Source organism: Molossus molossus, unplaced genomic scaffold, assembly GCF_014108415.1.
Source record: "Molossus molossus isolate mMolMol1 unplaced genomic scaffold, mMolMol1.p scaffold_m16_p_19, whole genome shotgun sequence".
NCBI lineage: Eukaryota > Metazoa > Chordata > Mammalia > Chiroptera > Molossidae > Molossus > Molossus molossus.
Window position 1 is genome coordinate 12,589,575 of NW_023425354.1, and position 20,250 is coordinate 12,609,824.

The following is a 20,250-nucleotide window of genomic DNA, read 5'->3' on the forward strand; positions in this document are numbered from 1 at the left end:
ACACTCAAGAGGTTGATTTATAAGCCAGATGCTAGTCTACTGACCAGCCCATTCTCACACTAATAGGAAGGTCTACATGGGAAGACCATTTAGGATCAACATTTTGGTGGTTGAACATGGAACCAGGGAAAGGGGATATAGGAGGAAGATATGTTCTGCTTGGACCTGCTGGGAATGAGAGGCTGGCAGGCTTCCCGGTAGAAATCAAGACTTGCAATTCAGAGGAGCAATCTGGACTAGAGCTATGTATTTAGGCATTAAACGCTGTGTGTTTATGTATTAAATGTACCGAGAAGCGATGATGTAGGTGAAATCACTAAAGGAGGATGGAGAGGGAAAACAGGACTGAATTTTGCAGAGTCCCTATTTAAGAGGCAAAAGGAAGAAAAACTGGTGAATAAAGAGGGAGCGGCAGGTGAGAATCTGGGTTGTGAGGCATCACAAGAACCCAGGGGAAGCAGTGTTCTAAAGGAAGGGCTGGGTGACAGCTGAGAGCTGGAGGGAGGCCAAGGATGGGGAGACTGGAGGAACATCCACCACTGGATTTAATCACTACGGACTCAGAGATGAGCTAGTCAGGGGATCAGGTGACCATTGGAGTTTCTTCAAAGCCAGAGGTAGAGTCCAGTTTCAGAAGCAGAGGGATGGAAGTCAGATGTCAGGAGTAACAAGAAAGTGGGAAGTGAGAATGTGAAAGCAATAGGTTTAGACCATTCAAAAAGGAAAAAGGAGAAAAACAGGAAGGTCATGAGTTTAAGTTACTTCTTCATAAGATCTGGAAATGCCATGTATCTTTGTAAGCAGAGAAATCACACACACACACATATACACACACGTGCACACATGGGTGTGCACTCAGACTCACACAGAACAGACCTCCACAGAACACATAAGTTAATAGGTCTAGTCAAGCTGAGTGGTCAGTAATACTTGAGGTGGTAAGTGAAGATGGGTGTCCCTAGCATCTGTGTTTAATCAACACATGAGGACAAGAGGCATCCGTTGCTACCCTGCTGGGCTAAGTAGGGGAAAAACTGAAGAATTTGGGATAAGAGGACCGATAAATCTAAGTCTGAGTCATGGTAAAGGTGGAGGCTGGCCATGGGCAGTGGCTGTGTCAGGTGCTACCTCCGCCACACCCCACCCCATCTTTTCTCAGTGCTAATCCTTTTCCTGCTTTTCAGCTCCGGTGATAGAGGTCAAGCTCTCTATCTTGAGTAATAAGATGGTGGAGTCTGGAAAAGAAATTGTGCTTCGATGCTTCGTGAACAAAGCATCTGGTCCAATCACCTACAAGTTTTTCAGAGAAAAGGAAGTCAAGCCTTTTTATAAAATCACTTCGAATGACACCCAGGCCTTTTGGTACAAGACACAAGCTAGCGTGGAACAGGAGGGCGAGTATTACTGTACGGCCTCCAACAGAGCCAACCCTGCCCCAAACGTCCCCAAAAGCAACACACTGACAGTCAAAGGTGAGGCGCGTCTGGACAGTGCGACATCAGAGAGCTCACCACGTGTAAGAGGAAACGGGTGGGGTTCAGTGTTTATTCCTGAGGGCTAAGAGACCAACGTCCTTCAGGCTCTTTGGTCCCCGGTGACAAGAACACTCAAATTAAATATAAAAGAGGAATCAGTTATTATAAGGAATTGAAAGTATTTCACACAGTTGTAATTCCAAATTCTTGGTGGAGAGATAGCAAATGACCCATCTTGGGTCAAACATCTACCCCCATGAGCCACCTGTGGCCACGGGGATTGGGTCGTGCAGAACAGAGATGGTCAGAGGAGCCCACCTGTGTGAATAGAGAGGGTGGCTTCCTAGGGAAGGAGGAGGCCCAAACAGACCCAGAAAAGCGTCCATATCAGTCCTTGAGTCCTGTAAGACCCTGGCTGACTCTGGCAAGAACAGCCATTTCTATACCAGCTATGAACACAGAATCCCTCAGAGATGGATGCTCAGTGTAAGATGTGGTTGCAGGAACTAAAAGTCAGTCTTATTTGTTGCTTGAGCCTGCTATTGTTTCTTGCTGGCAGAGAAAAAACAACAACAACCCTCTATTTTAATTTTTCTTATTTGCAGTCTTTCTTGCCCCATGGAAGATAGGACTTATTGCAGTGGTTGTCATCGGAGTAATTGCCCTCTTGGCACTTGGGGCCAGATACTATTTTCGGAAGAAAGTCAAGGGTGAGCACACTTCCTTCACTGCATTCTGATTGGTTGCCCTAGCCAGGAATCTGGCCATGGATGTGAGGGACCTCAGCTTTATGGGGGGCTGTGCTCTGCCCCAGCAGGAGCTAAGGAGAAGTAACTGAGGACAGTTGTTTTCCTCCTTGGGGTGTCACCTTGGTAACCCAAGATCTTGGTTTTGGTGAGTGTAGATGGAGCTAGGCAAGAATGAATGTGGTTGTTTTCCTAGTTGGGCAACCCAGAAAGGTAAAATTGGGGGAAAGTTCCATCTATGTGCGGTCAGAAGAAGCCGTTTCTGTGGATTTGGCCACGCTTAGTCGTACAGTTGGTAGAGTGGAGTGTGAGTGCACACCCGCATACACCGAATGCCCCCCATTTAATCTGCCTGTTGTGCCTGGATTGCTACCCTGCGCTTGAGGTTAGCCGCACATGGAAGGGCAGCCAGGACCACCCATGGACTCTCTGGAATCGCAGCCAGTTAGCCTGGACTCAAGGAAGACGGCCCAGCACCAGGACATTCTGCCAGGATTTTTGTGGGATAAGGCAGTTTCTGTTGGGGCCCTAGTGCTGCTGCTTGGGATGGGTAGGGCCAGATGAGATAAGGAGGGGCCCTGGTTTTTTTTCTAGAATAGGAAATTCCTCTGAGAAGACAGGCTCCAGAACAAACCCCTTCCTAAGGTAACTGGGTCATTGCAAAACAGTCAAGGTTAGAAGACAGACTTGGTCTCAGGCCAGCTTGGGACTCAAAGCATGGGGGTTGATTTAGCCTTTACTCTTTGTTTTTTTTTTTTTTTTTTTTTTTTTATCCTCACCTGAGGATATTTTTCCATTTTTTGTACAGATAGAGTGGGAGGGAGAGAGAGGAAGGGAGAGAGAGAGAGAAACATCGACATGAAGGGACACATCGAGTGGCTGCCACCCGCACAACCAACCAGGGCCGGGGACAAACTGCAACCGAAGTACATGCCCCTAGCGGGAACCGAACCCGGGTCTCTCCGGACCGCAGGTCAACGCTCTAACCGCTGAGCCAAACCAGCCAGGGCTGCCTTTACTCTTTGGAATAGTCTTGAATGGAAGAGATAGTTGCCTTTTTATCTGGCTAACCTGGTCCCTGTATCATTGTAGTCATCTCTTATCACATTCCATTAAAGAAAACAACTCCTGGCAAACAAAACAACATGTCAGAGTCCTGGATGAAATGGTGTGAAAATCTTTCAGAATAATACCAAGAGAAGATCTACTTTGTTTATTATTTTTTCTTTCTTTCTTTTTTTTTTTTTGAAAGCAGAAATATATTTGGCTTTCTTTTCTCTTTTTATGGGTAGCCAATCTTCAAGAAAGTCCAATGTGGTTGAAATGAGTGTTTGTGTCTATTACAGACACGGGCACTTTTTATTGACTTTGGTTTTTCTCTTTCTCTTTCAAAGCCAAGCAGATGCCCGTGGAGATGTCCAGGTCAGTGTGTGTCCTCGGAAGAGAGGTAGCTGCACTGTGGGTGTGGATACACTTGTCTGTAGGGAGTCTGGTCATGAGGAAGTTTTCCGTGATTCTTGGGAAACTCAGAATAAAAAGGGTGTGAGTAGGGTAGGGGTGTGTGTGTGTGTGTGTGTGTGTGTGTGTGTGTGTGTCTCTCGAAGTGGAAGACTGCCAACTGTCCTTTCATGGGAAGAAATGGCTTTATCCTGACGTCATGTCCTTCCTACACTGTTTCTTGTGAAATCCCCTTATAAAATTATAATGGTAGTAGATAGAATTTTAAAAATCTATGTACTTGGCAAAGTAGAGTGGGCCTAAAAAGCAGTGGCTGTAGTCTTTTTACTGTTCTTGAAATCCAAAAGCAGATGGACAAAAGAAAAAAGATCCTTTTAAGAGAACAAAAGCATGTGAACAATGGCTTGTGTAGTGCAGAATGAGTTCCTGGGGGTTGGGATCCACCTGGGAAAGGACTCCTGTGGTTTACATGCCCTTTGGCCCCGACACTTATTTTAACAGCAATCATATTTGTTAAATAATCTTACAACTGAAAGATAACGTTTGTTTTCCAAATGAGAAAGTGAAATCTGCCTTCACTTCTCTTCCTGCTTTTCTCATGATCTTTCCTTGATTATTGTGTTGGTTTGATGTGAGAGCCAAAAAACCATTGCATGTTTTTTTCCTTTTCAAATTTCATTTTAAGGCCAGCAGTGCCGCTTCTGACCTCCAACAACGAGAAAGTGCTGTCAGATTCTAGTCCTGAAGCCAACAGACCTTACGGTACAGTCATGTTTCCTGCAATTGCTCAGAGATTTTGCCAACTTGCCACCCACTGGGTTATCCCTCTTAGAATCGGAACCTGCAGGTGTGGGGTTCAGGTTCCTGGGGACGCCCCACCAGCAGGAACACTTAATCTAATCAGCCATTGGGTGGTGAGCTGATAAGCAAAACAAAAACATAAGGAAAAGAGTAGAACATTTTACTCTAATCTTACCACCTTCTAAACATCCTGAGGAATGAAAGGTGGGCAGTAATTACAGTGCTGTGGATACCCATCTGGGTCATCCTCAGAGACTTTGAACATTGCCTATGTGTAATTCCCCTCCCTTGGTAAGAGAGACCAGATAGCAAATGAAAGCAGCGATAAAACATCTCTCAGACGGAATCATTTATTACAAGCACAGACATTTTCATTTTAAACTTGGCACAACAGGAAACCAACTTGAATATTTCTCTGTTAGTAAAAACATTTTTAAAAATAATGGAACAATAGGGGACCACCTGGTTTTGAGCCTTATTGCAAGCTTGAGTTAGCCAATCCCAGGTGTTCTTTTTTCTTCTTCTTCTTCCTCCTCCTCTTCCTCTTTCTCCTCCTCTTCCTCTTTCTCCTCCTCCTCCTCCTCCTCCTCTTCCTCTTTATTTTTTTATTATTGATTTTAGAGAGAGGAAGGGAGAGGGAGAGGCAGAAACATCAATGAGAGAGAACATCGATTGGCCGCCTCCTGCATACCCCCCACTGGGGATTGGGCCCACAACCAGGGCATGTGTCCTGACTGGAAATTGAACTGGCGACCCCTTGGTGTAAGGGTTGATGCTCAACCACTGAGCCACACCGGCTAGGTCCCAGGAGTTATTAATCCCATTAAAGTCTAAAAGAAAATTGTTCGAGAGGGGCCTATAATTACATCACACAGAGAGCCTTGTCCTGGGCCAAATTTAGAGCCATTTTCTTTCCTTATCAATAGGTTTGGGAATAGAACAGCCATGTTCTGTTCTTTTTTTTTTTTTTTAAATCCTCACCCGAGGACATTTTTCCATTTTTTGCACAGATAGAGTGGGAGGGAGAGAGAGGAACAGAGAGAAAGAGAGAAACATCGATGTGAAAGGGACACATCGAGTGGCTGCCATCCACACAACCAACCAGGGCCGGGGACAAACTGCAACTGAAGTACGTGCCCCTAGCGGGAACTGAACCCAGGTCTCTCCAGACCGCAGGCCGATGCTCTAACCGCTGAGCCAAACCGGCCAGGGCCGTGTTCTTTTCTAATTCACCAACAGTATTACACAAAATTAGAAAATTTCAGAAGAAAAGCAAATAATAAGTAAATAAGCACTAAGAGAATAAAAAGAAAATTAAAAAAGAGGAAAAATAAAACAAAACAAATAAAACATACCAAAAGAAAAAAAGAAGAAGAAAAGAACAAAAATAAATAAATATATAAATAAGAACATTTCAGGATACACCTTTAATAGGGCATGCCTGAGAGATATGTTTTAAGAATTCAGCAATTCTTATAGTAATAAATCATAAACCTTTAAAAAGTGAAATAAGCCCTGGCCAGTTTGGCTCGGCGGTTAGAGCGTCGGCCTGCGGTCTGGAGAGACCCGGGTTCGGTTCCCGCTAAGGGCACGTGCCTCGGTTGCAGTTTGTCCCCGGCCCTGGTTGGTCGTGCGGGTGGCAGCCACTCGATGTGTCCCTTCACGTCGATGTTTCTTCCTCTCTCTCCCTCCCACTCTATCTGTACAAAAAAATGGAAAAATATCCTCGGGTGAGGATAAAAAAAAAAAAAAAGTGAAATAAAACATTTGTAGTAACAAAAGTACTGCTCCAATAAAGACAAAAGAGCAAATAAATCATTTAAGAAACTACATTCAGAAAAATTCAGTGACTATTTAGCAAAAAGGAATCCAATGTTATAGAGAAAATACCTTTTTTGGGGGTATAAGATGGGTTCTGTTGGCTATTTATATTCTTTATACATAAATACAGAGATGTTAAATGAAATACTGATATAGACATGTTAAAATAGAATATTCCCCCAAATGCCCAAGATGCAAAAAAATGGTTTAATTCTTATGTTGTCTCTCCATGGACTATTTCAGTTTAAAAATGTATGTTAGTGATCACAATAGCAATTAGTTCAAATACATAATGAAAAACCAGGTATTCTCCAGAAACACTATTTATTTATAACATTCAGAAGAATTGCCTTTAGTAAAGAACAACTTGATTAAAAAGGTTAAAAATTTGTGCCCTGGCCAGTTTGGCTCAGCGGTTAGACCATTGGCCTGCGGGCCAAATAGTCTCAGGTTCAATTCCAGTCAAGGGCAGGGACCTCAGTTGTGGTTCGTCCCTGGCCCTGGTCGGGGTCGTGCGGGAGGCAACCAGTCTATGTGTCACTCTCACATCGATGTTTCTCTCTCTCTCCCCTCCTCCCCCTCCACTCTATCTGAGATAAATAGAAAAAATATACTCGGGTGGGGATTAAAAAAAAATGTGTTTGCCTACTGAGGAGGCAGCCTGGGGGCACTGCCTTATAAACCGAGTTCTCATGGATCCACTTCTCCAGCTGGAGAAGGTTCATTTCCTAGTCCTTCACGTTGTGTTACAGAGCTCCCTTCTGCTGCAGTTAAGTTTAATTTCTAATGAACTTGCTTAAAGGGAACAATTCAGAATCTTGAACCATTCGCAAGTAGAAGTGTGGCTTGAGGGATGGTGGCCACCCCACTGTATCAGAAAGAAACCACATAGTGGGTTGGACGGAGCCATCGGAAGACCAGGGGGGACCCAGCAACACTGCTGTGTGTGGGTGGTGGTGGTGAGGGAGTTATATATAGAAAACTAGAATTTCCATAGCCACCCATCCTAATTGTTATTTTTCAAACTAGGTTACAATGACGATATTGGAAACCATGCAACAAAACCAATAAATGAAAATAAAGGTAATTATATAATTTAGTTTTAAAAAAACTAGAAACCTTTACATTAAAAAAGACCCCTTGGAAAAGAACTAAAACTGTTAACACCTGTGGGTATTTCCCCACCTCTCTTAACAACCCTGTCAGCAGCTGATAAGTAAATGCAGGAGGCTGGTTGCTTTCTCCAAAAGCACGATCTAGCGTCCTTAATGGGAAAGTGGCCTAAATTCCAGTAGGAAAGAGCTGGGTTAGACTAAAAAAAGGAACTTCCTAAATCAGAATGAATTACTGAATAAGGTAAGAGAATCTCCTTTCTCTTGGAGAGTAGAGGAGGAGGTTTTTTCATTTGTTTTCAAATAGCATCACTGCAAATCATCAGGTTGGACATCGTGAACTTACACATGTTATATTTCAATTCTATCTCAGTGAAGCTGGGAGAAGAGTGTTAAGGGGCTGGGGTTGGGGAGAAGCACGCAGGGTATTTCAAAGGAAATAAAAATGTTCTTCTTAAAAAGGGTGATGGTACAGCATGAAGTTATCTACTGAATTGCTATTGTTTCTGTAACTTACAAATATTTTGCACCTACTCAATATTTCATCAAAACAAAAACTACACTCTAAAAAATAAAGTAAAATAGCGCTGCTGCTTATCTTTCAAGACAGTTAACAACAGATTGCTTGTTTCTGCCTGAAGCTCAGGAGGGTTGGGCTACATCATTTTTCAAAATTCCTTTCAAAACCGTACTGTTATATTGAGCTGAAGACAAAGTAATTTGCTAGATTTCACCGTGGCACCCTGACCGCTTTCATTAACTTGCTTTTCTGTGTGTACACATCTTGTCCCAGAGCTTTGGTAGGCTAGGGGTACCCTGTCGTTCCCCATTTCGTGAGATCCTTTCCATCTTGGAGACAGCTTTCTGTGCCTGTGGCTGATCCTTGCCTTTTCTGTATCTACTGAGTTTTTACTAACCCTCCCACCGCAGAAATAACAGGGAGCCAGGCAGAAGGGTGCACCGCGGTCCCGGGTGTGCCGGGTTAACCTGTGAACGGAGTCACACCTGTGTTGGCTTGGCCTCAAAATACGGAATACCTTCATCATTTAAGTGAAATCTCTCATGTGGGCTGAGGACGCCCCAAGGGGATTCTGCCTAACTGCGAGGTCTCTGTTTCCTTTGAGCAGAGCCTCTGACCTTGGACGTGGAGTACACAGAAGTGGAAGTGAACTCACTTGAGCCTCATGAAGGTAAATGCCATCACTCGAATCAATCCCCATGCTTTGCTGTCTCCTTGGGGGTAGACGCACAGGGTGAGCTGGGCAGTGATCCAGGGACAAGAGTCTACTCCCCTTCAGTCACTCAGAAGGGAGGTGGTCAGTAGACAGACCTGCTGGACATGCCTAAGGTAGGAGCAGTGACCCCTGCCCAGGCTTTGAGGTGTAAAATTTCATTAATTATTATTTATCATACTACTAATAAAGGATACATTTTTTTGAGCAGTTACTAAGTGCCACATTTTTCGATATTTTGTTCAGATGGAGTGGGAGGGAGAGAGAGAGAGAGAAACATCGATGTGAAAGGGACACATCAAGTGGTTGCCACCCACACGACCCAACCTGGGCCGGGGACAAACTGCAACCGAGGTACACACCCTTAGCGGGAACAGAACCCGGGTCTCTCCAGACCACAGGTTGACGCTCTAACCATTGAGCCAAACCGGCCAGGGCCCAAGAAGTGTGTTTTTTGAGAGACTTTTGGAGATCAGCCTCACTGCCGCGTTTGAGCTTTCTTCCAGACGTACACCCCCTTGCCCAAACCCAGCATCTTCCTTCAAAAGTTGCGTGTAGACGGAGCTTGTGTAAATGAAATGCATGTTTGAAGGTAGTGGGGGCTTTGCTACTTAAAGGGACTTTTGGGTAAAGCCTTTTGAAAGCACAGATTCCTTTCCTGTGTAAACAGTGGCTCCAGCTTTATCTTCAGGCTTTGTTTTTATGTGCACTGTTCTCTCTGGGGTGCCCTGGCCCGGCTCTATGCTGGGGAGATGGGCTCAGAGTGGGCGGGTCCACAGCAAACGCCGCTGGGCAGCTCTCTGCATCTCCCTTCCTGCTGAGGCTGAGGCTGAGGCCAGGCAGGCCTGGGGCTGTTTTCTAGACCAAACCTGCATAGCATTAGCCAGAGCCATGGGGTGGTGACATTCTCAGCACCTCTTGCTCTAGGATCTGGGAGGAGTTTTGGGTTTTTTCCTTCTTCCTTGCTTAGATTCTGGGTACCAGGTCAGCAGGCATGTGCAGAGAACCTCCAGGGAAGGCGGGCCATCCAGCCCCTAGGCTGTGAGCTGCACCATCCCCCGGGTGGCCCGTCTGCACATCCCACTTCTAAGTCAGGACTGGACCTGGGAGGGGTGGGGGCATGGCAGACCTGAAGTTCTCTTCCTCTTTATTTCATCATAAAATAATCCACTTGTTGAGTTAATAAATTAAGGGCCCTGATGGACCAGCAGCAAAGGTACCTCCCACCGAGGTGGAGCCTCTGAGGGAGCCCAGCAAACACGGAGCCAAAGAATAAGTCCTATCAGGTTGAGCAAGTGCTCAAACAGAAGGGAAGTGGGTGCAATGAGAAGGTATGGACGGTGACGTCTATTCCGGCTTGGGTGGCCCCTGGAGGCCGGTTTGAGGGGTGACATTTGAGCTGCAGCCTGAAGGGCACAAAGAAGTTGACCCCACTCAGAGGAGGAAGGACCCAGGAAATGGGAAGGGCAATGTGAGGTGGCCCAGAGCTTTGCTCATGTAAGGATCTGAAAGGAGACTCGTGTGTCTGGGGAGGAGGAGGCAGGTGGAACTGGGAGGACAGGAGAGGGTTCTCTGCATTCTAGTCTCAGTGGATTTGGAAGCCTTTAGGCAGGGAAGTGGCATGTTCCAACTTCCTTCTTTAAAAAGTAACCCCTGTGGGCCCTGGCCAGTTTGGCTCAGCGGTTAGAGCTTTGGCCTGCGGTCCAGAGAGACCTGGGTTCGGTTCCCGCTAAGGGCATGTACCTCGGTTGCAGTTTGTCCCCGGCCCTGGTTGGGTTGTGTGGGTAGCAGCCACTCGATGTGTCCCTTTCACATTGATGGTTCTCTCTCTCTCTCCCTCCCACTCTATCTGAACAAAAAATGGAAAAATGTCCTTGGGCAAGGATTAAAAAAAAAAAAAAGCAACACTTGTGGCTGATGAGGTCAGATGTGAGGGGTGGGGTGGCAGTGGGGGTGGGGGATACAAGACTGGTCAGTAGACAGGGGGGGATGGATTCCAGATATATTTTGGAGACAAATCACAGCACTGGATGTAAAATTTCACAGCCAGAATGAGGGAGACAAAATTACTGCGTGGATGGTCGTGATGTCTGAGACTGGGAGGAACGTGCTGTGATGACAAGTCACTCACTTGGGTTAAGTTCCAGATGCCCAAGAGGAGGCAGCACAGGGGTCTTGTGCTCAGAACCGAGTTTGGGTGGGCTGTGGCAGACGATGGTGGAGGGCTCCCTGCAGCCTTCCCTGGTCCAGCCTGAGCCCCTCCATCACTGGGCATCGTGGGCTTGGTCCCTGAGTAGCAGCTCACTTCCTCTTCAGAGGGCTTCTGGTGTAGAAGAAAAGAGGCACATGACAAGAGGCCAGGGCTGCCCAAAGATGTTGAATGTGCTGGAAACCAACCCCATCTTCTTGACCCCCACCCTATGGAGTGCTCAAGAAGACAGGGCTGTAGCCTCAGGTTCTGACTCTACCCCCAGCCTTTGCTCTGCTACTGGGTGTCGGGGAGGGGCACAGGGGAGGTGGAATTATAAGAGGGCTGTGCCTGAGGCCTGGAAGGCTTTGGCTGGAAGGACACCGAAGGAGGAAGAAGGAAGCAGGCTTTTGGCCTTGGAAGGGGGTTCCTTTGGGAATATTTTCGAGTTAGTAGTGTCTGGTTAAATTAGTAGTGTCTGAAGAGGGGAGGGTGGTGTTGAAGGGAAACAAAGTAATAGGACAGGATGAGTCAGGGGTGCAACCACCCAAGTGGTCACCTTTTCCCAGTTTGCACAGAGTTGCTGTGGGGGCCTCTGCAGAGCTGGAGTGAGGATCATTCGGGTGGAAATGGAGAGTTCCTAGAGGACTCACGTGTTTTCAGGACCCAGCCTCTTTGGCGGCTGAGGGCAGTGGGGAGGACAGGGCAGGCCTGGCCGTGATGCTGCTCCCTTGCTTTCTCTTGAGTGGAGTGGGGGGTTACCAGGCAGAAAGGGCTTTGTGGGTGCAAGGCCAGAGATGAGTGTACTTGACCTGGTCTTGGCCAACCCAGTTCCCTGTCCTCAAGGCCTCCCTCCTCCACAGCTGGGGTGGAGAAAGGGATTGGGGGGGAACCGTTTCCACTTCCAACCCTGGCTGGCGGCTGACCAAGTGGTCCCTTGGGGGTGGAGGAGGGGCAGGAAGGAACTCAGTAAACACCGGTTTGCTGTGTGTTTGCTCTGAGACTAATTGCTGGGAAAACCCCATGAGGGTGAAGCCATCTCTCTCTGTTAACAGAGAAAAACAAGCCAAAATAAAGCCCCATCTGGAAATACCTCTGACAGCTGAGCCGAACAGCCTGCTGGCTGGTTTAGTCATTAGCAGCAGCTGCTGCTGGGGAGCAGCAAGGGGAGGGGTAGCCCCAAGCTCCTGCCCACCACTGAGTTGGGCAGAACCAGGAGGGCACAGGACAGACCGCTGGGCACCACGAAGAGGCAGCCACCCTGCTGCCCAGGCTCACGTGCCCTTAGGAGGAGAAAGGGAGTTGAGTGCAGCTCTTCGGGTCCAGAGTGTGTGAGTGTCCCCAAGGTAACCAGAGAAGTCTACTGGCCACCCCTCATGAGCCTGGGACAGTGTAGTTCCCAAGGGTGTCAGGGCCCTAGGCTTGGCCACCAAGCCCCAGCTCCATTCCTTCCTCCTGCCCCTCCTCCACGTCCATGCGGGGCAGGGTCGGAGGATGAGCTGGCAGCCACCCCAGTGTACCTGACACATGTCCTACAGTATTGTTTGTGCACCCATCGCCCATAGCCTGGGGCTCCTGAAGGCTCGAAGCAGGTCCAGGTCACCTTTTCCTCTTCCGTGGTGCCCGGCACATAGCAGCTGTTAGGATCATACTGAACGAGTGACTTGCCAGGCCTGATGTTAAGCAGAGTCCTCTGGGGATGTGGTGGATCCTGCAGATATGGGGATCCCTGGAGCTTCCCTATACATTCCCAAATCTGTGTCACAGAGGGAGAGTGGTGTGGGCATCTCTGCGGTCCTCTTAGGGAAAGGCAGATGCCCCATCAAGGAGGTGCCAGGTATCTCAGCCACTCTACTGAGTTCCAGCTCCTGTTCCATGCGACAGGGGCGTTGCTATGACGCCTTCTGCAAGGCCTTGGCAACCTCAAGTGCCCCAAGTTCAGCTGTGGGGATCTGAACCACCCCCAGGCTATCTTCTGGCATTCAGGTCCTGCCACAGAACCACCATCATTCAGTCTATAATGAATGACCGGGATTTTAATCCTAAAGCCGAAAACCTCAGGGAGCCCTGGCCGGTTTTGCTCAGTGGTTAGAGCGTCGGCCTGCAGTCCAGAGAGACCCGGGTTCGGTTCCCGCTAAGGGCATGTACCTCGGTTGCAGTTTGTCCCCGGCCCTGGTTGGTCATGCGGGTGGCAGCCACTCGATGTGTCCCTTTCACGTCAATGTTTCTGTCTCTCTCTTTCTTCCCCTCTCTCCCTCCCACTCTATCTGTACAAAAAATGGAAAAATGTCCTCAGGTGAGGATAAAAAAAAAAAAGAAAACCTCAGGGATTGGGCTGATGGTGCCAAGACCTTTCTGAAGGTCATGGGTCTGAGATAGACACTTGCAGGGACATTGACTGGTGTCTTCACTGTCATATCAAACCTTTACAGGTACCTCCAGGTAGCTGTGCAGGGCCCGGGATTGAAGGTGCACAAGATCTCAGGTGCTGCCCTGAAGGAGCTCTGGGGCCACCAGGGTAGACAGTGTGGGGACAAATAATGTCAGCATATCATGGGCAAGTGTCCCCAAAGTGCTGTGAGAGCACAGGGGCCTATGTAACTGCCCAGGGCACAGGAAGGGATGAGTATGTGAGGGTGTGTGCACCCGAGTACAGGAGCAAAGCTTGTCCTGGGGCTTGGAGGACAAGGAGGAAAGGGGCAAAGAGAAAGGGCCATGTAGGCAGTGGAGGAGTTCGTGCAGGATCAGGGGCAAGAGACGGGGGTGTCCCTGAAGCATAGTGAGGTGAGGGTATCTTTGTGTAGTTGGAGTCCAGGAATGTGCCCTCGCCACTGGCCACTGAGGAAGGAAACACTTACATGGCACTGACTGGCAGCAGGAAGGGCTACGTTTCCCAGTGTGCAGAGGGAGAATCTGGCCACATGGCATCAGATGCCTTCCCACAAGGAGGCTTCCTCATCCTTTGTGCAGTGAGAGGAGCCAGGGAAGTGGCCAGGTCCATCCTGTTTCCTGAGGGTTTGTGGTGTGTGTGTATGTGAGTGTGCATGTCTGTGTGTGCATCCTGTGTGTGTGGACTATGTGTGTACACTGCATGTAGACTCACTAGGAGTGTGTGTACATGTGCATGTGCACAAGCAGATGGTAGAATGGGTGTTCTTTGTCTCCCAAACCTGTATGCCTCCTCTGGGTGGAATTCACACCCAGGGTGGCCCATCTTGTCTGCTGTTTCAAAACAGTCCAGACAAGGGGATCTCAGCCCAGTCTGCCTATTAGAATCCCCTGGGGAGCGCTTAAAAAATACCAAAGCTAGGGCCCACCCCGGTAGATTCAGTCAGTGTCTGCGGTGAGGGCCAGGTGTTGGCATGTGAAATCCAGGAGCCCAGCTGTCTATATCTGGAAGTGGTTCTCAGTCCCAGTTAATATTTAGTCATAGACGATGCTCAGGCTGTAACCCAGACCTCGGGTGATGGGAGGCCACAGCCCGGCCTCCTAGGACAAGCTGTCAGAGCTGCTGGAACCAGGGATACAGTGACAGGAAAACAGCGAGGAGGCCACTGAGCTGGAGGCTGCAGCCTGTGCTGGGGGCCTCTCCACCAGTGGCCCCTCAGGTCCAGGGTTCCCATGGTGATCTGTTGTCCTCGTACTTGCAGGCTGAGTGGCACTGGTTAGACCAGGATCTTCTAAAGCCGGGAAGTGGCCTGGGCTTGGTGGTGAGAGGTCTCCAGGCGCTCCTGGAAATGGCACTCATGGGGTGGGGCATCAGGGTGCAGCCTTGCCGGGGGAGCCTCCGCTCTTTTCCTGCTCAGCAATGGGTTGACCTGGTGCCCAGAGGCAGCTATTGACCTTTGACTGGTCCCTTTCCAGGTCTGGGAAGGAAGGGCACCGAGACAGTGTACAGTGAAATCCGGAAAACTATCCCTGGTGAGTGAGGGGACCCTGACTCCCCCAGCCTGCTGGGCACTGCCCCCAGAATCATCCACGAGGTGTTGGGTGGGCAGGGAAAAGAAGGTGCAAAGGAGATCAAATAAGGCTTGCCACCTCTCACACAGAGTTGACTCTCACCAGGCAAACAGGCCCCCAGCTGTGGGGTAGTTGGACTGGAGTGTGTCCTGACACCATTTTGTGCTCACAGGACTGTCGACAGAGCTCTGGGTGACCCAGGGAGAGGAGCAGGGCAGCCCTGCCTATTCCCAGGTGCCAGCCAGTGAGCCTCACCCGCTCCACGGGGGCCCTGGTGCGGTGGGCCCCCCATGGTCAGACAAAGTCAGTGCTGTGCTTTGGAGCCAGCCCGTGGCTTCGGCCTTCCTGAGAGCACGCTGACCTGGGGGAGGGAGTACGGATCTGCTCCGGTTCCCTTTGGTCCTGCCTACACCCGCTCAACTCCCACCTCGCCGCTCCCTCGCGAAGAGCTTTCCCCGGACTGAGCGCGGTGCCTGGCAGACACGGAACCAGGGGCTCTCGACAGTCTCAGTTTTTGAATAATTATTGTATTCCATTCTGCAGAAGTGAAATCTACAGAGATTACTTTTACATTCTGAAAATAAGTTGTGACCCGGGGGAAAGTAGTCCCTTGCTTGTACAGCAAACCGCTGAGTGGGTTCTTTGAAAGGGAGTCATTGAAAAGGGCTGGGAGGCTCGGTCAAGCCCAGCTAACGTGCATGTGGTCCACAGGCCAGCAGCAGCCATGGTCCCCGGCCCCGCCCGACCCACAGAGTCACAGTCGCCAGAATCTGAACTCTAACAAGTTCCCAGATGTTTCTGATGCTGACAACATTTGAGAAGTCAGGTAACTGTCTTACCTGAAGAGCCTACTTTTTATCTGAAATAGGAAACACTCCTTAAGTAATTTTTTACAATTTATTTTGAGGAGAGCTTTTCTAGTTTATTACAAAGAGAAGATGCCTTTATTTGGTCAGAAAATCAAGATTGATTTTTTTACTTTTCCTACGAAACGCTGCTGTTCAAACAGCCAGAGTGAATCGTCTCAGTCACTTACTTTAAGTCCCATCACATTCACTTGGTGTCCTCGGCTGCTGAAAATCTGGCCTTTGAGTGCACAGGGAGACAAAGTCCCCTGACCAGCTGTTCCAGAATGTCCTAGTCCTAAAAATTAGGTACAGCAGGGCAAACATTTTCCAAAATAGATGTCATATATATAATATAGACACATTCGTACATACATACTTTTATTCATGTGATGTCCACATTTTAAAAAAATGTACACATTTATTACAAGATCATAACAAAGACTGGACAGTGTTTTGCTCATTCTGGAAAGATGACGCTCAGTAATAACACAATCCCGGAAACCATTTAGAGATTGTAGCAATACCTTTCTTCTAAACAGTCAGATACGTTTGCATTAAACTTGGTCAAACTGCCTTTCAAAAACAGAAGGGGCCCGGCCAGTGTAGCTCAGTGGTTGAGTGTTGACCCATGCACCAAGAGGTTGCTGGTTCGATTCCCGGTCAGGGCACATGCCCAGGTTGTGGGCCCGATCCCCAGTGGGGGGCCTGCAGGAAGCGGCCAATCGATGTTCCATCTCATCGATGTTTCTATCTCTCTCTCCCTCTTCCTTCTTCTCTCTCTAAAATCAATAAAGGAAAAGAAAAAATTAAAAAAACAAAACAGAAGGGAAAGTAAAATGAAGGAAGCAGAACTTGCTCACTTTTCCAAATGAAATACGAGAAGGATCTTTGCATAAACATGCACATTTATTTTATTACCAATAGTGCTACAATGAACAGTGCAAATTTTGTGGTCTAATTTTGTTGAGTCTTTTGTGGGTTTTCTTTTTTACATTTCAGAAACGAAACAGTCAACCTCTGTCTGTGTGCTTGCTTGTCTTTATAGACCCAAGTCTGTCTGCTGGCAAAAAAGAAAATAATGAAAAAATTCAGACCCTGCTCAAACTAGAGAAAAACAAATGACAAATTGAGTTCGTGGGCAGCACATAATTAGTAAGGCAGGACCTCAAATGGTGACCCTTTGCATAAGCCAATTGCCAAAACCTCAAGGAAGTAAAACTAGTGTGCCTGGGCCACATCAGTTCTGCAGTTATGTTGAGTATTGTGCTGAGATCACCATACCCCAAAAAAAGGAAAGTCTCTTTTTAAATTTATTTTTTTATCCTCACCTGAGGACATTTTTTTTCCATTTTTTGTTCAGATAGAGTGGGAGGGAGAGAGAGAGAGAGAAACATTGACGTAAAAGGGACACATCGAGTGGTCGCCACCCACACAACCCAACCAGGGCCGGGGACAAACTGCAGCCGAGGTACGTGCCCTTAGCGGGAACTGAACCCGAGTCTCTCAGGACCGCAGGCCAACGCTCCAACCGCTGAGCCAAACCGGTCAGGGCTCTTTTTTAAATTTTTATTATTTTTTTTCTATCCTCACCCGAGGACTTTTTTCCATTTTTTGTTCAGATAGAGTGGGAGGGAGAGAGAGAGAGAGAAACATTAACTCAAAAGGGACACATTGAGTGACTGCCACCCGCACGACCAACCAGGGCCGGGGACAAACTGCAACCAAGGTACGTGCCCTTAGCAGAAACCAAACCCGGGTCTCTGGGGACCGCAGGCCAACACTTTAACCGCTGAAGCAAACTGGCCAGAGCGAAAGCGTTTTTTTTTTGTTTGTTTTTTTTTTAGAAGGCTTGCTGAGCAGGATTGTAGTTGAAGGTGGATGGCAGGTGAGGCTGTTCTTCTAATTTGTCATTTCCAAATGGAACTCCTTAGCTACTTTCCTCCAGTTAAGACTGTCAAAGAAGTAATATGTTCCCCTCTCGTATGTATTGGTTTTTATTGTTGGCTCCATGCCTGGTGCCCTGGTAATCCATACTTGTTCTTCTTTGTGGTATCTCCGGTCACGGTTAAAAAGCTCTACCACGCCCTGGCCAGTTTGGCTCAGTGGTTGGAGCGTCGGCCTGTGGGCCAGAGAGTCCCGGGTTCGGTTCCCACTAGGGGCATGTACCAAAAAAAAAGCTCTACCGCAGCCCTGGACAATTTGGCTCAGCAGTTAGAGCATCAGCCTGCAGACCAATGTGTCTCGGGTTCGATTCTGGACAAGGGCACGTACCTCGGTTGCGGTTACTCCCTGGCCTTGTCAGGGTTGTATGGGAGGCAACCAGTCAATGTGTCTCTATCACATTGATGTTTCTCTCTCTCCCTCCCTCCCACTCTATTTAATGATAAATAGAAAAATATCCTCAGGTGAGGAATAAAAATAAATAAATAAGCTCTACTACAGCTAGATGTCTCCTCCTTTCATGTAGTAGAGATAGAAGAGAAGGTCTTCTCCATATCGACCACGTTGTATTGCAGCTTATCCCTAGGAACTTGGAAGTCTATGTCTTGAGGTTGACAAGGTGAAGATGCCTAGGGGTGATGCAAATTTGGGGTAGAGATTTTCAGGAGAGTTCAGACTGAGGCCTAATGTGTTAAGTGACTTCCTAATGCAAGATGTTCCATTCCTGCGTCTGTCTCTGCTGCCCTGGTAAATGCTAACGAGCCAATCATTTCAAACTGATGTCACCATCCCTTGAAGAATGTTAGTAACCCGACCATCAGGTAACACCTGGATCCCTTTTTTTTTTTTTTTTTTTGCTGGTTATTATTTTGTGTTGTTGAACTTTTATCTCCAGAGAATTTGGGTCCATCTGTACTTGAAGTTAGTTGTCTTGCCAGATGTATTCAAATTAGATTTACTGTCATCATTACTTGATGTTGGATCTTTATAGCTGGAACAGGTAACACTGGAAAATCTTCTTTGTGTATTGAGAAGTCCTGGGATTGTTCATTTGCTGGCTTTGCTACCATTCCAACGTAAGGAGCTCTTCCAGCCAAGGGCTTTATTAATGGAGCTGAGTTACCACTTCCTTCCCTTCTGTTTCGGTCTGCTAATGCTGGGAAATCTGAAAGGTCCAATCCGGTCCCATTTTCGCTTCCATCTGTTCCATTAAAAATGTTACTTGATAAGGAGTTAATCATTCCAAATGCCTGATTCCTGCTCATTCCCAATCCAGACCCACTGTCCACAGCACAAGGCTGTCGAGGAGGCTGCTGCTTTGGCATACATATGCTTGGCGAGCTTCTGTTGGGGCTTCCTAACCCTGAACTGCTCATGCTGTTTGTCCTGCTAGGAATCCAATGCCCTGACCAGCTTGGGATGGTTCATCATATTCCTAGGATTCAGGCAAAATACCCCTGCTTGGAGATGGAGGTGTGTGAGTGACATTGTTGGTACCCCTGTTGTTGGTGTGACGTGGCTCGGTAACTGAGTGCCACGTGATGAGCTGCAATTTAACGGAGGGGTATTGTTGCCCACTCCCCTCATTGGAAGGCCTAGTGCACTTTGTTGTTCAGATAAACTTGCCCCACACTGAGACAGCTGACCTGGTGCAGATGGTGACGCCAGCACCTTTCTCTGAGCGATGTGGAAACAGAGAAGATGGGCTGCAGGACGTTCTCTTCATCATGGTGGGCACCGTCGACCCCTCTACAAACTTCTTTCTTGAAGCACCAAGCGTGCCGTGTGTCACCTGGGCAACTTCTTTCAACATTTGCTACTCTGGGGTTGGAAAAGCTCAGAGCTGGAGGCATGTAAATTTTCTTGTCCCGTGGATCCAAGACGGCCTTAATTTTTTTTTTTTTTTTTAATCCTCACCCGAGGACATTTTTGCATTTATCTTCAGATAGAGGGGAGGGAGAGAGGGAGGAAGAGAGAGAAACATCGACGTGAGAGAGACACATTGACTGGTTGCCACCCACACAACCCCAACCAGGACCGGGGACAAACTGCAACTGATATACATGCCCTTAGCGGACACTGAACCCGGGACTCTCTGGTCTGCAGGCTGGTGCTCTAATCTCTGAGCCAAACCGGCCAGGGCAAGTAATTTTTTTTTAATGCTATTTTCATAGCTAGAGCAGAAACTCAGCCCCTTGTGGTACTCAACACTGACTGAATAGTTTTTAAAAACCTTTTTCTGGGGAATTTTTGGCTTAAGTGTTTGATTTTATGTTTTCAATATATTCAGAGCTAGCAAAAAGTAAATTTGTAAATAAAGAGGCTTTCTCTGTTCTTCTCTCCATTCTTCTAGTGTAACAGAAAGCTAAAGGTTAGGCAGGGTTCAAGGTTATAACTGTGCAAAAACATCTCTTCTACTTCCTCCTGGTCCCAGGCATATTTATTTCTCTTTCAGTTGCTTTGGTTCTGCAAAAGCTCGTGTATTGAGAGCATAGTGTGTGTGCTAAGTGGTCTATGTTACACGATCTCTTTCAGCCTCACAGTAAATCCCATTTTACAGATGAGGATACTGAGGCATAGAGAGTTTAAAACACTTGCCCAAGATCACACAGCAAGCAGGTCCCTGAGAACTGGTCCATCCCAGAGCCAGACGGGCTGCAGGGATAGG

General features: G+C 47.8%; 1 protein-coding gene and 1 pseudogene across 4 annotated transcripts in view; one reads left to right on the forward strand and one right to left on the reverse strand.

Moving 5' to 3' along the window:
• Nucleotides 1–15,634, forward strand: part of PECAM1 (platelet and endothelial cell adhesion molecule 1) — a 64,047-nt gene extending 48,413 nt beyond the window's left edge. For 3 of the 4 annotated variants that reach the window (XM_036267855.1, XM_036267856.1, XM_036267857.1), the window contains 8 exons: nucleotides 1,185–1,472; nucleotides 2,081–2,185; nucleotides 3,616–3,643; nucleotides 4,365–4,441; nucleotides 7,331–7,384; nucleotides 8,541–8,603; nucleotides 14,698–14,754; nucleotides 15,505–15,611. In XM_036267855.1, the coding sequence (XP_036123748.1) occupies nucleotides 1,185–1,472; nucleotides 2,081–2,185; nucleotides 3,616–3,643; nucleotides 4,365–4,441; nucleotides 7,331–7,384; nucleotides 8,541–8,603; nucleotides 14,698–14,754; nucleotides 15,505–15,611 (779 nt within the window). Of the gene's footprint in view, nucleotides 1–1,184; nucleotides 1,473–2,080; nucleotides 2,186–3,615; nucleotides 3,644–4,364; nucleotides 4,442–7,330; nucleotides 7,385–8,540; nucleotides 8,604–14,697; nucleotides 14,755–15,504 lie in introns of all 4 variants that reach the window. The other variant, XM_036267858.1, reaches the window with a different exon arrangement.
• A 1,847-nt stretch (nucleotides 15,635–17,481) lies between these two features.
• On the reverse strand, nucleotides 17,482–19,395 carry LOC118633818 (annotated as a pseudogene).
• Between the last annotated feature and the right edge of the window lie 855 nt (nucleotides 19,396–20,250).